The 21,495-nt window shown below is 37.6% G+C and overlaps 1 protein-coding gene across 2 annotated transcripts in view; it reads left to right on the forward strand.

Annotated features, from left to right (window-relative positions):
* SLC9A3 (solute carrier family 9 member A3) overlaps nucleotides 1-13,636 on the forward strand; it is a 58,175-nt gene extending 44,539 nt beyond the window's left edge. The window contains exons 10-17 of one of the 2 annotated variants that reach the window (XM_071804670.1): nucleotides 713-842; nucleotides 5,400-5,515; nucleotides 6,150-6,279; nucleotides 6,816-6,992; nucleotides 7,553-7,628; nucleotides 9,307-9,420; nucleotides 10,733-10,976; nucleotides 13,539-13,636. In XM_071804670.1, coding sequence (XP_071660771.1) covers nucleotides 713-842; nucleotides 5,400-5,515; nucleotides 6,150-6,279; nucleotides 6,816-6,992; nucleotides 7,553-7,628; nucleotides 9,307-9,420; nucleotides 10,733-10,976; nucleotides 13,539-13,542 — 991 coding nt within the window. In that variant the 3' untranslated portion in view covers nucleotides 13,543-13,636. Of the gene's footprint in view, nucleotides 1-712; nucleotides 843-5,399; nucleotides 5,516-6,149; nucleotides 6,280-6,815; nucleotides 6,993-7,552; nucleotides 7,629-9,306; nucleotides 9,421-10,732; nucleotides 10,981-13,538 lie in introns of those variants that run through there. The other variant, XM_065831573.2, reaches the window with a different exon arrangement.
* Nucleotides 13,637-21,495: the final 7,859 nt, after the last annotated feature.

The raw sequence follows: 21,495 nt of genomic DNA on the forward strand, positions 1-21,495 counted from the left end.
TTGAGCAAGATGGATAGAATCACTTTGAATAGTAGTCTCCAAAGTTGCCTCATGCCCTTTAGAGAAAATCTTGAGGAAGGTAGATGAGAGCAAAGCAGCCTTTATCTTCTGGAGCCTAAATATTAAATGGCAGATATCCTGCTATCAGACAAGCTTGGAAGTGTAAATCACGGAAAATAGACATCACTTCTCTCCCCCGGAGTATGTAGATGTCATGAATAAGGCCCTCTAGAAGTGCTTTTGGAAGGGCACTGTTGTTGTGAACTGATTTTCTAGGCTGGCTCTTCTACTATACAACTGGGGAAAAGCAGATTCCCTTCCAAAGGAGAAAAGAAGATTAAACTTCTAGAATGAAGCTATTAGATATAACAATGCATCATCAGAAGTAGAAAAAAAAGGTAGCATGATCTCCCAGAGTATGAAGTGATTCTGGAATGAGATACTGTAATCATAGCACTCTTGCTGTTGTAGTAGTGTTTGGCAAGTTAACCTATTAAATGCTTTGTGACAGCTGCATCACTCTGTAGCAGGCTTTTCCTTAACTTTCTTTAAATGCTAATTGAAAGCTCCAAAATACAAATTCCTCACATTGCTATGTTTACCATTTTTTAAAAAGTGCTTAAGTCACAAAAATATCATTTATTCTAAACTAAAAAATGCTGATAAACTAAAATTGCTTGTTGCCATTAACACAGTTTCTTTAAATTATCAGGTGGACCAATTTTGATAGGAAATTCCTCAGTAAAGTACTGATGAGAAGGTCTGCTCAAAAATCAAGAGACCAGATCCTTAATGTTTTTCATGAACTCAACTTGAAGGATGCAATTAGCTATGTGGCTGAGGTACTTATGAACACTTGTTGACATACAACATCATTGATGTTTTGTGATTTTTGTTTGTTTGTTTTTGTCTTTGTCTTTGTGGTTTCTTTTTTTGTTTGTTTTAATTTATTATAAAGTTGATATATTGCAAGAGATATTTAAAAGACAGCTATTTTCACTTCTGCTCTGCTCTTTTTTTTCTAAATGTGTTTTGAGTCTCTATCACCTGTTTGAGTGTCTGTAGTTGACAGTATAATGCCTGATTATCAAGTATGAGTATATTTTATTTATGTCAGTCTGTTGGTTTTTACCAAATAACTTTCTTTCTGTATTCATGGTATGAAAAAAAAATACTGTAATTCCAAAGGGATCAGGCAAGCTACTGTCTTTCTAAACGTGTCAACAGAGTCTGGGTCCTGTAGAACAGTGGCTGTATGTGATGAGAAATCTGATTTGAAGAAGCTCACTTTCAAATGCTGTGGATATATGATTCAAGTAGTGGACTTCTATAATGTCATTCTGCCAGATCACAGTTATAGAATAAAAATCAGGAAGGGTAACTTTAGCTCAATGGAATCATAACACTCATACTTCAAAAGCAGAGGTTAAAGTGATACACTACAGATATCAAGTGCAATCACAGCATTGTGAAGTTAGAGAAACTTAAGACCTGCAATATGAGGAATTTTTGAAGTTACAGAATGCAAGGAAGTTATTTGCCTTCTGCAGGAGTACTATTCGCAGACTGGAGCAATGTTAACAGATTGTATACTAATTTGTGATTTTCCGCAATGTGAAACTGGCCACCTTAGTTCAAATCACCAGAAACGTGCAGTATTCGTACATTGTAGAGGATTATTTTAAATTGAGTATTTTAAATAGTGATCTTTGAAGTTATAATCTTTCTGTGCCCGTAATCTCCAAGTAAACTCATTTTCACAGCTAGGTGGAGATAACTGCTAATTTATTTAATTAAAATAAACACTATTTCTAGGACTGATACTACTAATCTTTTTTTTGAAAATGAGTTGTATCCAGGCAGATTCTTCCAGTGAAACACAGAATTACAAAGATAGTATTCAGAAAATAAGATGAAATTAGGAAATTACGTTAGTGTGAAAAATGGGGAGTGGTTCACAATACAAGCAAAGACTTCCTTTTGAGGTTTTGTAAATTACCCATTCAGTTTTGAGACCATTTGAACTCAAGAACTAATTTTATTTCTTATGGTGTTTTCCGGGTTGTACCTTAAAGAAAGAAAGCTAGATAATGACTTTGAGGCTGATGACTATGAGAATCATGTTCAGATTCACTGCTGAACCTGTTCAGTAGATTCATGACAGTATTTATTCTCTTTAACAGATGCAAAGGGCTCTATAGATCACTAAGCTCTATAGATTTAGGCCCAAAATCTTTACCAAAGAATGTCTTGAATCCCATATAGTAATGTCAGATTAAATTATGAGACTTACCTTTTTCATTGTACCTTTCATTGTGCAGTTCATAATACAAGGAAATTGACTTTTGCTACCCCAGTCTAAATACTATCTGCATATATTGTACCTTGCAGAGAAATTCTATTGGCAAATGTCTACTGATCTGATAATAATAGACATAGAAATGAAAAGTTTTCCAGATTCTACAAAAGACTTGCAACATAGTTTCTTCCAGTGGAAATTAGTTATGCTAATATGCCTGATTAGTCATGTTTTGTGAATCCTAAAGTCACTGCAACTTTCTCACATTAATATTTGCTTCGGTGATACACTGCTTTAACTACTTTTCCTTGACTTCTGAGATACATATTTAAGATAAACATCTGTGACTTACAAACTGACATAGAAATTGAAGCCGTTTCTTCCAGGAGGAGTGAAGTTCTGCCTCCCCCGAGTTACTCTCTTCTCCCTTTAAAGTGAGGAGTTAAAGAAGTATTTTGTAATTTTTTCTTTTTTCAGCTCTGCTGTTATGCTGCATTTGTACAATAAACAAGAGCTTGAAAGAGTTCAGTCAGAACCTAAATAAATTCCTTACAGTTGAGAGTGGAGAGCCTAAACCAGGCAAACCCACGGGTGCTGAGGGAGCTGGATGAAGTAATTGTTAAGCCACTCTCCATCATTTCTGCCAAGTCGTGCAAGACAGGCGAGTTGTCTGAGGACTAGAGGAAAGCAAATGTCATTCCAGTCTTCAAAAACAGCAAGAAGGAAGACCTGGGTAACTATAGACCAGTCAGCCTCACCTCTATCCCTGGAAAGGTGGTGGAACAACTTATCCTTTGTGCCATCTCTAGGCATATCAAGGATAAGAGGGTCATTAGGTGCAGTCAACATGGCTTCACTGTTGGAACGATAAAGTACTCAGCATTCCGATTCAATGTGAATCACGCAAAGCCATTTATTACAGAAACAAGCCTCCTTATATATGCAACTATTCTCTGATCACGCGTCCACGCTCCAAGCATGCATTCGCTAATTGGATATCATCTATGTTCACGAGCTGTCCACACGCTGAAGTCTCACTGCTGATAGGTCCATTGATTTACACCACGTTGGGGCCTTGTTATTTCGGAGATGCTTCTCTCCCATGGCAGGTCCTGTTCCCAGCCTTGAAATTCCTGGCTGGTTCAGTAACAAATCTCCATCTAACAGCAACCCCTTCACACTTCACCACGGGGAAGTCATGCTTAACCAACCTCATAGCCTTTTATGAGGACATAACCAGGTGGATAGATTATGACAAAGCAGTAGATGTGGTATATCTTGATTTCAGTAAAGAATTTGATACCGTCTTCCACAGCATCTTCGCTGCTAAACTGAGGGAGTGTAGACTGGATGATTGGGTAGTGAGGTGGACTGTGAGCTGGCTGAAGGAAAGAAGCCAGAGAGTTGTGATCAATGGGGCAGAGTCTAGTTGGAGGTCTGTATCTAATGGAGTCCCCCAAGGGTCAGTACTGGGTCCAGTACTATTCAATATATTCATCAATGACTTGGATGAGGGAATAGAGTGCACTGTCAGCAAGTTTACTGATGACACCAAGCTGGGAGGAGTGGCTGAGACACCAGAAGGCTGTGCTGCCATCCAGCGAGAGCTGGACAGGCTGGAGAGTTGGGTGCAGAAAAATTTAATGAAGTATAACCAGGGCAAGTGTCTTGAGTCTTGCATCTGGGCAAGAACAACCCCAGGTACCAGCATAAGTTTGGTAATGACCTGTTGAAGAGCAGTGTAGTGGAAAGGGACCTGGGAGTCCTGATGGACAGCAGGATGACCATGAGCAGGATGACCACTGTGCCTTTACGGTCAAGAAGGCCAATGACATCCTGGGGTGTATTAGAAGGGGTGTGTTTAGTAGGTTGAGAGAGGTTCTTCTCCCCCTCTACTCTGCCCTGGAGAGACCGTATCTGGAATATTGTGTCCACTTGCGGGCCCCTCAGTTCAAGAAGGACAGGGAACTGCTTGAAAGAGTCCAGTGCAGAGCCACAAAGATGATTAAAGGAGTGGAGCATCTCCCTTATAAGAAAAGGCTGAGGGAGCTGGGTCTCTTTAGCTTGGAGGAGACTGAGGGGTGGCCTCAGTAATGTTTATAAATATGTAAAGAGTGAGTGTCAGGAGGATGGAGCCAGGCTCTTCTCGGTGACAACCAATGATAGGACAAGGGGCAGTGGGTACAAACTGGAACATAGGACATTCCACTTAAATATGAGAAGGAACTTCTTCACAGTGAGGGTGACAGAACACTGGAACAGGCTACCCAGGGAGGTTGTGGAGTCTCCTCTTCTGGAGACATTCAAAACCCACCTGTATGTCTTCCTGTGTAACCTCATCTAGGTGTTCCTCTGCCAGCAGGGGAATTAGACTAGATTATCTTTTGAGGTCCCTTCCAATCCCTAATATTCTGTGATTCTGCGATGTAAACAGGAGATTATGGAAGCACTAGGGAAAGCTGTGAAGACATAAATCTGAGCTTTTCCAGCATTCACTTCTGTGACACTAGTTTTAGAACTGAAAGTAAATGTCATCTCTTCAGTATCTGATCTCTTCATGCCATAACCAGTTTCAAATAGTCTTGTAGACTTCTACCACCACTTAACATTTGCAGCTTCCAGTCTGGTAGAGAACAAGAAACAAAGTGTTGTACATTTGAAAACACTGCTGTTAGTGCAGTGATGTGTTGAGTCATAAAAATCTGCATAATTATCTGTATGTACTTGATTTGCAATCTGGTGCAAAGTAAAAGGTCCATCCCTGAAAAGGTCTGTGAAGAGAAAGGAGTTTGACTGCAAAAAGGCAAGGAAATAATTTGCAAACAGGTTAAGAGCTAAGAATTCACTTACCTCCTCAAAATCAATTTACAAGAGTGGAATAGTTTTTCTCCTAGCTTTGTTCATTGGGATAAGGTCACTAAATGTAAAGAAATCATAACATGAAAAAACGGTTTGTATTCATTACCTAAATATACCTTATAATCCCCTGTTTCTTGTACCATTTGCATACAGCAGCCTCACAAATTATCCACATTTTCTGATACACATTTTGCCCAGGGTGTTTACAATTGTAATATGTCTTGTTTCTTCTTGTGGCCAGGGAGAACGTAGAGGTTCCTTGGCATTTATACGTTCTCCAAGTACAGACAACATGGTAAATGTGGATTTCAGCACCCCACGCCCAAGTACTGTGGAAAGTTCTGTCTCTTATTTACTGTAAGTTATGTAGACTGATTGTGGGGGGTTTTGATGTGGGTTTTTTCGTGTTATATCTGAGGAAACGGAAACAGTGTTATAAATTTTGAAAAATGCAAATTACAGGGGTTTCATTTACTACTTTTTTGAAATTCAGTTAATCTTTTCTCCCACATAAAATATACAGTTATATAGTTGCATTTTACACACAAACAAGTTTTTGCAGTAAAGGCTGGCAAGATGAAGTTGACATCCATGTTAGCGTTGCTTCATGGGCCTTTTGTTTACCAGATGCTATAGACAGAGCTAGATGTCATTTCTGTGGCTGGTCCAGAAAAACCCAGGAGAGATGCAAGCAGAAAAATTGCTCCTTCCCTAACTCTTCCATGATTCTTTCAACAAACAGACCATGTGTCTTGTAAATGGAGGAAATTAATGCTACACACACCTGAAGGACAAAAAACAATAACTGTTTCACATTTCTCATTAGATATTTGCTTATTCATTTTCATTTAGCCAATTTTGACTTTTCCTTTTTTTTTCTTTTTTTTTAATCTCCATTTTTCCCTATCGTTTCCCCTTTTCCTGTTTTTTCTTCCTTTTCAGTGACTACTGGTTTTTAAACCTGCTCTATATATATTTTATTCTTCTTCAGGAGGGACAAAACTGGACCAGTTTGCCTTGACATGCAAGCTTTAGAGCAGAGGAGGAAAAGTATCCGGGATACAGAAGACACCATTGCTCATCACACCCTACAGCAGTACCTGTATAAACCCAGGCAGGAGGTGAGTGCATGGGACTGTTTTCCAATGTAAAACTAGGAGACATCAGGAAGTAAAACTTGGGAGCAAAACTCAAAAGGAAATAACCCATCTGCAAAATTTTCACCTTTGAGGAAGATATGGTCTTTGTCTATATTCTTTCTATATGTCTATATTCTTTCTTATGATCATGTCTCTTTGACAGAACTAGTGCTTTTGATTTCACTGGGGCCAGTGGAAAGCAGAACTGGGTCCATTATAGGTTCTGAAGCAGAATTAAATGGCGTGTATAAGCTGAAGTGATTCAGACTCCTCTAGGGAGAGTCTTAGTTTGAATGACAGTCACTCTTATATACTTAAAATTCCTGGACTTATGCATGTTTCACAGTGAAGAAAGAGAAAGAAAAACAGGAGTTTCATTACTACCTTCAGACTAGTCTTTGGTTTATTCTTTTTAATGGAGTCATTTACATTTTCATGACACTAATTGAATGCATGGATTCAGGGCTTCCAACTGTATTTCTAAATAAATGAATATTGTCTTCCCTTCCTGGCCACAGCACAAACACCTATACAGTCGACATGAGATCATGCACAGTGAAGATGAGAAACAGGACAAGGAGATTTTCCACAGGACAATGAGGAAGCGCTTAGAATCTTTCAAGAGTACCAAACTAGGAATAAACAATGCCAAGAAGCTCAATAAAATCCACAAGCGAGACCGGGGCCAAAAAAGGGTAAAATACTTTCACAAGGACCCAAAAGTAGCTGCCTATTACACACAGGGGTGGGGAGGGCAGAGAGGACTCTGAAGGGTCCTACATCCTGTATTTAGCTTTGTCCTATAGAACTTCATGAATTAAGGCCTAAGCAAGAAGAGATTAAACTATGAGATAACTCAAGGGACATGTTCTCACATGCTGCTTTTCGCTGTGCTTTGGGTCTCTTCTTCTGGGTGAGAGATTTTCAATCACTTGAAAAACAACAAACCTTGAGCCATGCTGCAACACTGTGGGGAGATGTTGAAGGGTAGATATATCAGGGTAACACTACGGCATAGAGAATTCCACAAAATTTGCATGAAACTAGGAGGGAACACATAACATACAAAGGGCCGAAGTTCCTTTCTTTTCCTGTAGTAGGTATGTATGTAGGGGGAAACTAATGACAGCCATATCGAGTGTCAAAGAGTACAACAGATTTCAGGGTTATGCTGCTGAACTCATGATTTCAAAGGATGTCACTGCCATTGCTATCTGATGATGATAGCATTTTTGGTAACTTTGTTTTCTTTCAGCGAAACAGCAGTGCCATACCAAATGGAACAATATCTTCAGAAAATCCAGTACAAGATTTTACTTTGAAGGAAAAAGGTAAAAAGATTCTTAGACCAGTTTCATTATCTGTATTTTACCAGCTACACTGTCAGTAAAGCATCATTGAAAACTTTGTGATATGCAACAGTGAAGCTGATACTAAAAAGGGACTTCTAGCCATAATTCAGAACTCAGTGTGGGGATCTGCTCCATTCTTAAATGCAGTGTCTCAATGATTTAGAAGTTGTTTTTCCAGGCAGCTGGATGACAAACCAAATTTTAATTGGCTTTTTAACTCATCTTTTTAAAATATCACATTTAAATGTTGAAAACAAAACAATGCATTGGCTACAAAGTAGATGAACTTTCAGCTTGCTTTTGGATAACTGGACAGTGCAACTTTTGCTAACATTTTTCTTTTTCATCACAGCAGAATATGTCTGCCCAGCACACCATGCCATATAAAATTAAGTAGTTGTGATGGCATTCCAATGTGAGTTAAAGGTTCATTTGTTTGGAAGGGTCTGAATCAGATTGACACTAAGCGAGCACATTAGAACTCAAGGAGTGTGTAACTTTGAAAGGAACACATGGTCCGAGGCCAGCACTGATTCACCATTCATGCACAAATCTATCAAATTAGTCAGCCTTGCAAGTGTGATCTGAAGCTGACTGGCCTAGGGGAAAAAAAAAAAAAAGTTTTGCATGTAAAGCCCCAAATCCTTTCATCTTGTGTTAGCCATCTTTTGGCATTAATGTCAGTCATAGCAAGATGTGATGGACACCTATATGTTTGCTATGTAATTATAAAATGTGTCACTTAAAAAATGAAATGTGGTTTAAAAACCACTGAACTAACTCTTATTTGTGTTCTCTCCTCCATGTACGCACGCAGCCTCTTGATTTTAAAGAGAACTGAAGTCAAGTAGAGAGGGATTTATCTTTTCTCAGTAGCTCCAAGCAAAGATCTTTTTCTTTATGTATGTTCTTTGAATCATTTTCTGAGCATTATTTCTGTGATTGACAGGGGCAACACAGGCTTATTGAGTAAGTGTAATATTCTAGAATCTTTTGCATAGGAAGAGCTTTCTGAATACTTTTAAGTGGGTCATTCAGTGCAGTCTTGTCAAAGAACACCGTGTATCGATGTCATCCTCTACTTGGAAAAAGAAACCTTCATTGGAAGACAGTCTTAACAAGTGGTTCAGCAGCTGTTGTAAAACCGGTTCTACTGAAACAGAAGTAGCAAGGTTTGAAATCAGTCAGGATACTAATGCTGACCTCCGTCAAATGGTGAAAATGCAGTGACTGGTCACTATATTTGTAATTACATTTGTCAGTCCGTGAGCATTTAAGACACAAAACACAGCAGCAACAGTGCTGTGATGTCATAGGTTGGTTTGTTTCAGTCCCAGGAAAGTGGACAATTCTGATAACCAAAGCTTAGCCAGAGTGTGAAACCTCTTGCTATCATAGCACCAGATAATAATGCAAGCCACATGCCTGTGTTGAGTTTCTTGATGTAATTGGTATGTAAGCTGCAAACTCTATATACATTCACATTTCAGTGCTAAAATTAATTACTAATTAAATTTTGCCCTTATATAGAGCCTTGTTATTGATGTGTTTTTGATAACTATGACAGCATCAAAACATTATGAAATAGCATCTTCTATTGGAACTGACAAAAATCTCTAATAAAATTTGACTTTTTTCTTTTTTTTTTTTTTTCCAGATTTGGAGTTTTCTGAATCAGAAGAAAATAATGATTACGAAACTTTGCATCTAGGCAAAGGAGTTGCTTTCCTGGCTAATGTGACAAAGCAAAATTTCACAGATACACCTACTGGTAAAAACATTATTTACCTACAGATTTTTTTTTTTCTCAAATGTTTAAAAAAATACTAGAAATGCTGCTGATTTGGTGTGTAAGTTTTGTTCATTTATGTTCTCTTAGAAAATATATTTGCTTAATATTCATTTTGACAGATAACAAGCCTTGGATGTCTAGAAGTATGGACAGCATCAACTTTGCTATTTATAGAGATTGTAGCCATGACTGTCTAAACCAGACTTACACCCACTAATTATATCTAGCAACAGAAAATGTTATTTTAGAGTTTTCCTGCCTCACAAGACCAGATAATACTAGTCCTTTGGAAATGTTTTCTACTTGCATTTGAAGCACTTTGTTGTGATAAATTTAATCCTGCTTCTTTCAGGCAGGATATCTCCTCTTCAATTCACAACTCTCACAGATCCTTACAGCCTCACAGACGTCACTGAAAAGGGCAGATTTGAAGCACTCCTGGAATATTCATTGGACTTGTATTTCAGCCCTGAATAGCTCCAAAATATCAGATTGAAAGTGTATCACTATAAATAACAGAAAATACCTTATATGATTTATGAAGTTTGAAAATTTAGTGTTTCTCTTTAGCATTTTTGTGGGTTTGGCATGCCATTGTATACTTCATGTGTAACATGGTACATACAGTGAAGAAAAATACTTGTATCTGTACTTTCTTGGCAGACACACTGATACAGCCTCCTCACTGTTCTATTACAAATTTTATGTCTGAGAATATATAAAGACATCTATAAATCAATCCGAAAATAAGTGGGTGGCAAGATGCAGACCTAAGCTCATTTTTAATATATATTTTTCTGTTCGAACACTACAAATTTTATATCTAGAAGTTTTCTTGACTGTTCTGTGGCCTGCTTTAGCTCTCTCACACACATTCTTTTATGAAGTTGTGCAGTTCATGCTTTTGCAATTTTTTTCCATCTTTTGTTTCTTTTTTATGGCTTTGATTTGAATTTTCTGCAGTTATTTTTTTATTGTGCTTTATTTTGCTTAAAATTTGCTGATTTCTTCTTATATTTATTTTATTTTTTGTCTCCAGATATTGCAAACGTAACTGCATATTGGACATAATACCCAATTTTTCTCTTTAATAAAAATCCAAAATGACCAAGGTAGAAAGACCAACCTGTATGTATATAGTGGTTTGTATGTTGGCTTAGTCACACATATACCAGCATATATCAGCCTATTTTTTTCCCACTATAGTCATTCTCCTTTTAGAAAGCATCTTGCTGTATTACCAAGGAATTATTCTGATTAATTGTATTTGTCACTTGTGAACTTCTTTTAGGAATTGATAACCCAGTATTTACAGCTGATGATGATCAAAGCATCTACATGAAGTTCTCACCATGGTTATCTAGTGAAGATACTGTGGTACCATCACAAAGGGCCCGAGTCCAGATCCCATATTCTCCGAACAACTTCAGACGGCTAACTCCATTCCGACTCAGCAATAAATCAATAGATTCCTTCCTGCTAGCAGATGGTGCAGAGGACCAACCCAGAGCTTTTCTCCCAGAATCAACACATATGTAATATTTTAAAAGATATTATCACCTTTATATTTACTCAGTCTTCCTATCAACCCTGTCTACTGACAAGTAAACTTACTTTTCTGCTTTTTCTTTTGCCAGAGCACCTATTTCCTTCCTGATTCCTCCATACAACCACACATTTTCTGTTTTCTTCCAGCTTGAATAACAAAACACCTTTGTGTTTTCCTTCTGCAGAAGAGCTGTCCAACTATTTGTGGGCCAATAGCTTTTTATTTTTACAGCAGAGAAGGTTCCTGCTCTTTGCTTTGGCCTGAATGCTTTAAATGCCAAGAAAATAGTATTCCAAATACCAGTACACTGTATAACCAGTTTCAAGAGGCTTCAGGTTTCTTTATTAGTCAGTTCTAGATTATAAAATTTGTACCTGCATTTCCTAACAAGAAATCAGGTAATTCTGATTCAGCCCCCATAGACAGTGATTGGTCTTTTTGAGTAACATTGTTACTACTGTCTACAGATGTAAGCAAAGCAGTCTGAAACCTCAGAAAGACAATTTATTTGCTTGTGCCAAAGGATGGTTCACCCATAAGAGGTCAGATGAGTAATTTAACCCATTGGACTCTATTGCATCCAGATATACAACAGCAGTAGCAGGGCTAGATCAGCAATGAGCTGGGCTGAGATTCATTCTTAGTATAATTAGAATACGATTTTTGATTCTGTTGTTAAGAAGCCTTGAGTCAGTTATGAGCATTTGTCTTTATTCAGTGCCCAGGAAGGGAAAATGGTTCCACTGCAACAATACAAGTGCTCAATCACACTGCTGGTGTCATCAGTAAATGACATAAGAAAGGGTTTAAAAATTAAGCATGTTTAATAGAATGCATCAGAATTCCCTTGCACAGGTACAGGTAATTGCACAACAGACTGTGGAGAAGAAGCATTCCAATTTTGGTTAGAGATTTATCCTTAAACTGTGAGTTTATCTCAATTCAGACCTTATATTAAACCAGAAAAATGCTTAGGTTTCTGATGCAGTAAATAACTTGTTGTTTCTAATGTGTTAGAGACTTAAAATTAAATTTACCCTGGGTTTAAACAAATATCCTAGTAGCCCTTTAATTCACACTTTGTGGAAATTTTCCACACCATAAAAAGCAGCCTTTGCTTCTATAATCAACACAGTGAGTGCTGTAAATGAGGTGGATCAGGTCACAGTTCAGACATCATAATTGAATAGAACATAGGGCACTGAGAGGACTATGCAGTATTCATCATGATTTTGATTTTGTGGAATCCATGATCACAAATTTATGGCCTAGTGTCCTCTGTGCACCAACAAATAAAGGAATGTGGTAAGCTGAATGTACTTCTGTAGTTGATGAAACTTCGTTCAGACAAATACTTCAGGATAAGAGTGAATGATGAAAATCTGATTTGAGAAGAGCTTCATAAAGTTTTGAAAAGAAAAAGGAAGTTCTGTTTCTCTTCTGTTCTGGTTTCTGTCCCTCCAGAACATATGCTAGTTCAAGTGTAATTATAGGAAACACATCACTTTCTTTACTGGAGTGGCTTGTTGGTCTGTGGTTGTTCTACTACTCAGTTCCATTATTGATTATTTTTAAATGGTGTTTTAAAATGAACCCTGAATTAATTAAAGAACTGTAAATTAAATTCCAATATCCTGACTTAAAACTTGAACAATGAGCAGCATTTCAAAAGGACAACTTCTCCTTGACACTTATCCACATTGAAATTATCTTCATTATTTTCTCCCACTGAGAATTTCGTCATAAAATATTGGCATATGACTTACTGACCATTTTGTTGCTAACCTTTGTTTTTTTTTTTCCATTCTGTTGCCTTATTTATAATGGAGTTTATTATTAGGAACTGGTATGTGTATGTGCTTGTGCAGGTATCTTTGATATATCAAAATCACTGTGTTTTGACTACTCTGTTTCTTAAGAAGTTAGACTTGCCAAGCTAACAGCCGTTGGCCTTGATTACTCTCTGAAACAGTCCTCTGAATTACCTCTTAATAGGAGAATGATACTGAAATTTCAATTAAAGGTTTTAAAAAACTCTGTAAACTGGAAGTCAGTGGTGGAAATGTGGAGTTTCTCTACATAGTCTAAAGTATACAGAAAAGTGGTTGTAGGCTCTGGTCAGTAAGAAATTGACTCCCCGGTGACACCCTCTGCTACTTGATTGAAAGACCGCAATTTCTTTCAAAAGTTTCTGAAATATTTCCTTGCTGAGAATCAGGATGAAATGTTTCAAGATAAAGATACACCTTAATGACCAGATGATAGCTCCATCTCCTAAATATCTGAAACAGGTTCATCACAAAGCCTGAACTAAGTTTTGCCTGATACTCAGCAGGGATAAGAAGGAAACCTACTTTAGGTTGTCCATGATAGAAATTGGGATATTGCGCAGTTCCCCAGAAAAAGAAAAAAAGTCATCTAAAAGCCGTCTTAAACCACTAGCTTTCATAATACTTTCATAAAAATAGCCAAATGCAAGCCCCAACAGCCAGCATACTAGTACAGAAAGTATGTTTTACAAACTTTTCTATCTCCCTGTGCTCTCTAGGTGATATGGACCATGATGTTGAAATGACAGAATACTCCTCTTCAGATGACCAGCTAAACCAAAACCAAAGTGTTTCAGTGACTCCACTCCATTTCTTCCCATCTTGCCTTCAAATGCCTTGGGGACCAAACTATTCTTCGTTGGAAAACAGAGGGAATATATCTCTTTCTACTGTCTCTGAGTATATAGCTTCTTGTGACCCAAATGTGCCTGACCTCTTCTGGGAAGCACATACAGATATGAATAACAAACAGACAGTAAACTCAGGATATTGTTCTGAAGTTAGCTACAAGTCAGAGAATTCACAAGAAGAGAATCCTCTGCTTATGTTTGAAGGGCTGGAAGACTCTTTTATGAAGGAGCCCCAAGAGAAGGAAATTGATGCACAAGGAAATTACAGATCTGCTGCAGCCAGACGTGTACAAAGTCGACGTTCTTTTCATAGGCCAAAACCTCTGCAACACCCCAAGCTTCAGAAGCTAGCATCTCTTCCAGCATCTTGCCATGTCCCTCCACATTCTTTGGAACAAGAGGAAACACAGTTGTGAGCCAGGACTTACTTGAAAGAAGATGAGAAATAATAACTTGAAAAAAGGGCTTCTGTAAAAAAAGAGAGCAACATATTGGTTCATGGGCTTTGCTCTAGAATGGTTTCAGATGGAAAGGGAGTGGGGTCCCATGATGTCAGAAACACTGGAGCTTTTCTGCTGCACTTACATTTTTAAGTTCTCATAGGGTGCATAGTGAAGGGGAAATATGCCTCCTTGCTGTTTTTTCACGTGGTCTGTTACAAAAAAATCAATATTATTTTTGGACGCTAAACCAGTAATCTTTTCACATACCAAATCCTTGTGGTTGTTTTGGTTTTGATTTTGCTTGTTTGTTTGGGGTTTTTTTATATGGAAATGATTTATTATGCCATAAATACATTTAAAGAAATAGGTTACATTTGCTGCTTCAGTAATGAAATTCAATATTTATGATGACTGAAATTAACATAGGAGAAGCCAATGGTTAGCCTTTTGCCTACTAAGCCTACTCTGATTGAAATGGATCAGTGCCTTTCATAAGTGAAAGCTAAAGAAAAATATTTTCCTGCTTTTGAATACTTGTGTCACTGAGTAATCATGGGATATTGACACTGGAAAACTTTCCAGGGAGAAGAAAGTCCTAGCATCTTGAAATTTAATCAAGGACTCCAGGAAGGCCATTTCCTTCCTTCATCTTCATTTCCTCTAGTCAGCATCACCCAAATGAAAGAACATCCAGAATTAGCTCAGAATTTTAGTTCATGCGGTCACAAACAACTAATTTAATATTCTTAATTAAGCTGCTCTATTTAAATAGCCTCATTCAGACAGAAGTATAAATATTTGTCATTTTTACTGCTGCTTTGAAAGATGGATTATTTTGTCAATTTATGTATCACTTTCAATAGCTGATCAGGATAATGGTCTCATAGATGCTATCCTATGTCTTGCCACACTGTTTAAGTGCCACAATGACTCAGGATGTTGATGGATCAAAGTATTGCACAGAGGTATGCACCTGTTTGTGTTAGGAACTAGCTTTATTTTTTTGTCCCCAGTTTTCTGTTAAACAATCGTAGTTATGATTGCACCAGACAGCTATTGTGCATGAAGCTGATCTACATCACCCTGAGAACATCTGGAGACATCAATAAAAGCCAACTCGGATGAAGACTAAGTGAAATTATTGCTTGAAATCTTCAGTTTATAAGTTGCAAAGGTTCTGTGACATCAATAGAAAATGAGTACTTAACTGTTTCTGTGATCCTTACATGTACCTTATTTCTATTTGGTATCAGTGTAAACCATTTGTAAATAAGTTAAATCACCTTCAGGGAGGTATTTTAATTGCTTAAGATTGAATCTAACAGAGGCTTTATTTGGTAAATTTTACTTTATCTATAGGAATTAGTGGTTGTTTCACTCTACCTACCCAGATCTTGAATGGATTCTATGTGATTCTGTGTCAGATGTCAAATTTGAGATCTACCCAGACACCCAAAAAGAGTGGAGCAATATGTGAAAATTCATACCTCCATGTTTTTCCTCTCTTTGTCCTTTTTGCTAAAACCACCTGTAAGGTGAGTGCAAATTGCAGAGATATGATGGCAAGCATCATATATAAAATTTGATACATAATGTAGAGGTTAGACTCAGAATATTGGTTCTTTTGATATCAATCCTTGAACAGCTGCCTGTTTTCAGTCATCCTGGGCACTGATTCAAATCAATGTCCCTAATTGGAAAGCTTCATCACCCAGAGGTAAGTCTTGTTAATGAGGGTCATGAAACATAAGGCTGTCATCAGCAGGGATGCTAATTTTATGATTCAATAATACAATTTTTTGCAAACTGAGTACGTATGAACACACTTTTTTGGTGAAATAGAGCATATCAATGTTGTTCCAGATATTATAATTGGAGCAAGTAATTGGCATAGATATTATAACAGGACCATGACTGATCCCAAATATTAACACAGGTAAAGTGCAATGTGCCAAAATCTAACCTCCAGTATCATAGCATAATACTGAAGTACCATCACCGAAGTTAGCAATATGCTCATCACGTGTTGACTTTGAAATAAAACTTTCATTTCTTATTGCTGATATACAGAGGTCATTGCTGTGCAGCTGGAAGAAGAGTGACACTGTGGACTGTGCTTTCTGCATGCTTGTTAGAGCTTTCCTAATCTGTTTCTGTACAGACTACCTCAAGAAAACATCTGTAAATCATCAGCAGCAAGGTTTTGTTTGGCATAGTTTCTCAATTTGAAATGCAATTGAAAAAAAGCTTCATGTCCCACATTTCTATATTGAGAATATACACTTTGCTAGAATATAGTGGATTATAATTCCTTATTTTTTTCCAAGGCAATTGCTCCAAAAAGCATGTTATAAGAGTTCATCATCTGTCTTTTTTTTTTTTTTTTCCCATACTCTTTCTATGTACTTTCACATTTCAGTACATGTCCTGTGGGTGCAAGTGTTTGGTTGCTTCTTCAGCACACTTTATCAGTCAAACACTACTAATCTCCATCCCAGCAACACAGATTTAGAGCTGCTGAGGTTCTGGCTGTATGTATCAGCTTCTTTTTTTATCAGGTCAATTAGATTGGAATGATCAGCTGGTAAATCAGTTCACCTCTGGTGAGGCCAGTTCCATTCTTGCTTCCCTGGCTGAAAACTCTGTGTTTGGGGGTTTTTTTGATGACACGGTCTGTCAAAGAAATTAAAGTTGGGAATTCCACAGTTAGTATTTCTCAAAGAAGTAACCATGGCCTACCTTATTGTAAAAAGATGAAATGCAGAAATATTTGATGTGTTGTCTCTGCATTTTGCTCCATGTATAAGGTTCTTTTTAACAATGTCTATTATGCTGCACTATGACCTAGTGTTGCCTGCATTCAGACAAATTCTGTCTCTCTGAGCTGTGAAGCCAGTTATTGAGCTATGTGAAATTATGTTTTACAAATATATGGTCTAGCCAGAGATTCATGTAACAAATGTTGGAAAATAATCATGTGCCTTAAATTGTTACTCTTTGGAGTGCTGCTGTTTGGAGATTTTTGTGTGTACTTTCCAAAAGGTGTCAACTTACTGTGTATATTTTTGAACAAGTCAAGTTGTTCTGCTAATGTGTCTTTATAGAAACATTTTAATAGTATGTCATAATGAGAAGTTTGGCAATAAATAGTATCACTTTGGTGGAATCACACTGTTTTGGCAAGTGATTTAGCAAATCCTTTATTTAGTACTTTTAGAGAAGACCTTACATCTCCTGAGTAGATCGCATTCTGCCATTAGCTCAAACTTTGAAAAGACAATAGTGTGCTGCTGATAATTCTTGTCATTTAAAAAATGCAAATCATTAAAAGCAGAAGCAGAAGTTATATATCTCCTGAGTATTTCATCATCTGACAACTATGACACGTTTTGTATAGGTCTAACCCTACTGCAGTCAATGACACAATTCTCTTTGATTTTGTAAGGCAATATTTCCATCCTTAGAATAGAAGGGTCTGTATATATATAAATGTTGTCATTATAACAACACTATAATTTAAACTTTAGAAACATCATTCTGTACAGCATCTCATTATAATATAATTCTTTTGATCCAAAGATTGAAGTGATCTTTTGAGGTTTTGTTTTACTGTGCATCAGTTTTTGAAGATTTGGTAATCACTAATGCCAGCCAGCTTTATTTCCTAAGCATAAACCTAGGAAACTTCATCTAAGATGTCTTGTATTGGATTAATCAATTTTCCCTGTGATCCCAGTGAAAATTACTATTTCTACTACCATCCTGCTGTTAGGATGTTTCCATACCTGACATTGCTTTCTACAACAGAGAGGAGGCATAGGGTGAAAAAATTATTTTTTCTAAATTAATTTACAGTGTAATGGAGCTAAATATTTAATGGAGTTAAATAAACATTATTTTCTAAGTATGGATTTGAAGATATTTAAAGAGAGCACAAACAATGGAACCTTATGCTAGCAAATAAGGTGCTGCAATGGCAAAATCAGATAAAACTGGTTTTGTGGTATGCCCATGCAATAACTAATTAGCTAATAGTTTATTAAATCAATGATGGAGGGAGTATCATCCCTTGTCACAATTGTTGATAGACAAAGTATACAGAGAGAAGGCATGAACACCCACTTCTGTTGGAAAACCTGAACTCATAAATCAGCATTGAAAGCTATTGGTAAGGCTTCTGATAGGTCAGATTTAACAGTTTCTTAGTTTAATGAGCCAAGAGGTACATCACAGATCACAGGCTTTTGCAAAAAGTTGTGCACAACACAACTGGCACACAGAAGATGAGAGAATTCAGTGCCGTCCATTGCTTAGAAACACAAATACAAAGTTGTGGTCAGCACAGTAGACTGAAGCAAGGTAAGAGTGAACAGTCCAAGAGGTTTTAGAAAATACTCCACATGAGATCTAATCCCTAACAAAAATAATGTAACTGTAAGTTTCAAATCCCAACTGTGTTTTCATTTTTTTAAAACTGCTAGTGGACTGAACACACCACAAAAGCTTTTATATTCTTTCCCCTTCACATCTGTTTCAGGCTCTCCTCACATTCTGAGTGGCAACCCAAATCTTTGTACCTTGGAGCTTTGTACCTCATAGATCTGGAGGCCGAGAAAGGCTCAGTGGCAATTATTAGTGATTTCAGCAAAAACAAACAAAAATGGAGTGCCATATAAACACTGGCTTCTGGCATTGGATCTGGCTCACTTCTCAACTTGAACAGTATAGAGTGGCTTTTGGAAGCTACAACATTCACACTATGAGAAACTCAAGATCGGTGTTGGGGCACACAACATCTGTTGCAAAGTTGCTACTTTGCATCACTTTGATTGTCATTTTGGTTTGTTTGCAATTTTTTAATTCATAATGTGGAGTGTAATTTTGCATGGAAATTAGATTGGTTTCAGCTTATACATTTTTGAGTTTTGGAGCTCTATACTTAAAAGATATATCTTTATGTACTGGTATCAGTTCATATCAGCTCCTGCTATGATACAAGATAATGGCTTTTGCAGTCATCATACCTATCATAGCCAATATCAGAAGATAGTCTTCTACCACTAATTGTGTGTGTTTTGGTTTTAGCAGATGAGACTGGAAACCCCACCTTCACCCCAGGCATTGTGCTTTATAGGAGGATGGAGAAGTTTTTCTTTCAGAGCTTTTACAAACTGGGTTTCATGTTTAAACCAAGACATAATGTGAAACTTGGTCAACAATTGTCTTTTACCTATTTAGAATAAAAACCATGTAAGCCTAGGAAGTTTTCAATATTCTAACTTGCTCTGAAATTCTAACCTGCTCTGAAATTCTAACCACACCTGCAGTTCAAGTTTCCTTACCAATATTACACCGCACTATGCTCAACAGTTATGGAAAGGGAGCAGGTTTTCTGTGAATTTCACTTGACATTGTTATGGATCTGAGTGGTATCACTTCTGCCTCACAAAGCAGGTCCTTCTGATGGGTTGTGCCACACAGAACCTGTACTTCCATCCATTACAGGTGAGTTGATTGGCCCGCAACACCTCTGTCAAGAACAGTCTAGAACAAATAACCATCCAACATTGCTCTTGTTAGAGCTACTGCATTCTAGTATTTGCGAAATCTGATCTTTCTCATCTATATGCATTTACCATCTAATTACTTGCTGTTCTGAAATATTGATGCATTCATCTTGAATTCTGAAAGTGTCTATTACATCCAACATATAACTCAAAGAAATAAAGTTCAACTCTATCTGTATAACTGGGCTGTGAACTGTGGGGCTATGGATGAGTGAATATTTGGCTGATACTGCAGTAAAATTATCAGGATGATAGAAGAAGTTAAGTTGGAAGGGATTTCTGGAGGTCATCTAATCCAACTTCTGAGGAGCTGGCTGAAGGCTAACTAACTTAGAGGTAAATGACCAAAGTCAAATCAGATTAGAATCTGGAATGATAAGGGTATGTGAGAAGGTTATTCAGTTCTTTTCACACACACACTAGCAGTTCTCAAGTCTACTTTCTCAGCTCACCAAAAGAAAACCTACCTTCCTGGCAGAAGGCCATTAGGCTACCCCCCAAGAAAACATTGCAAGTACCTGTCACCTCTGATGTCTAGAGGTTTATACAGGACCCAAGAGTCCAGGCTGCAGATGTGTGGTATGGGCTGCTCAGGAAAGAGTAGGCTAGGATCACTTCACCAGACAAATAAGCCTTCTGCATATACTAATCCTCAGAATGTGTGATACAGTGGTGTTTGTTGTGCTGATTTGTGTGGCACAAATTTTGAACACATGCCCTTTTGCCTTATAGACATCAACCTACCTTGCTGTATGAGAGATACTGCTCCTCTGTTCCTCAGAGGTTGTAACTACAAGTATGATCCTGATAATAGGATTTAAGATAGGTAGTCTTTTTCTTTAGCTTTAACCAGCACTGCAGGAAGTTGATCGCATAACTGCTCTGCAACAGTCTTGTATGTGGCCAAGACCCTGCAGGTGGCAGCAAATTGTGCTTTCTAGTAGTCTTCACTATGTAAACACATCTGTCATTAAAGTTTTGAATTTCCTCTGGGGCTTTCTTCATTCTTTAGATATAAAAAAGACCCCAATAGCATATGTACCCATTTTTTCTAGTCGTCATTTAGAGACAGCTACACTAAAGCCCACCATCTGCGTATTTTCACCTGATGCAATGTCGGAGTGCGGCATGCAGAGGAACATGGGAATGGAGGTGTGTGCAGGGAAAAGGCTAGAAAATTGGATCACAAGATGGGGAATACACCCTGAAGTTGTCTCAACCATACTGCCTGGTGGAGTATTCTGTGGAGAACGTAGCCACTGAATCTCTCCTGAGAGCTTGGTGCAGGACTTGGTTGTTCCCATTGCAGAAAGTACCATGGGAGTGATTTGACAAGCAGGAAGTGTTGGCATTCTGGAAAGCAACTCAGGCCAACAGTGTGTACAAAGCCAATGTCTGGTATCTACACACAACCAAGAATGTACAGTCCATTCACATCTTCATTTGTGAAATGTATTAATTTCTACTGAAAGACTTAAAAAAAAATCTCTTTAAAATGCAAATCTGGGAAGAATTTTAAGATCTCTGTTAAAAGTGATGACTTTTTAACCTCACAGCCATATACAGGCAGAGAACTGAAGGAATGGCTTGAACTTGTCATAATCTTCAAAATGTCTCTCATTCTCAAGGGGTGATCCCTCTCTGTCAGTGAACATGCTTCAGGAATAACAACTCTAAGGATTAACTGTATGGACACAGAGTTATGTGAGACTGATGCTGTTTCCAGTCAGCTTTCAGGGAGAAGGATGTTGCATTCCCTGAGTGGTGCTAAGCAGAGAAAGACACTACACCTCCTTCTGCCTGAACATAAGGAGA

This window comes from Patagioenas fasciata, chromosome 2 (assembly GCF_037038585.1).
Source record: "Patagioenas fasciata isolate bPatFas1 chromosome 2, bPatFas1.hap1, whole genome shotgun sequence".
Lineage (NCBI taxonomy): Eukaryota > Metazoa > Chordata > Aves > Columbiformes > Columbidae > Patagioenas > Patagioenas fasciata.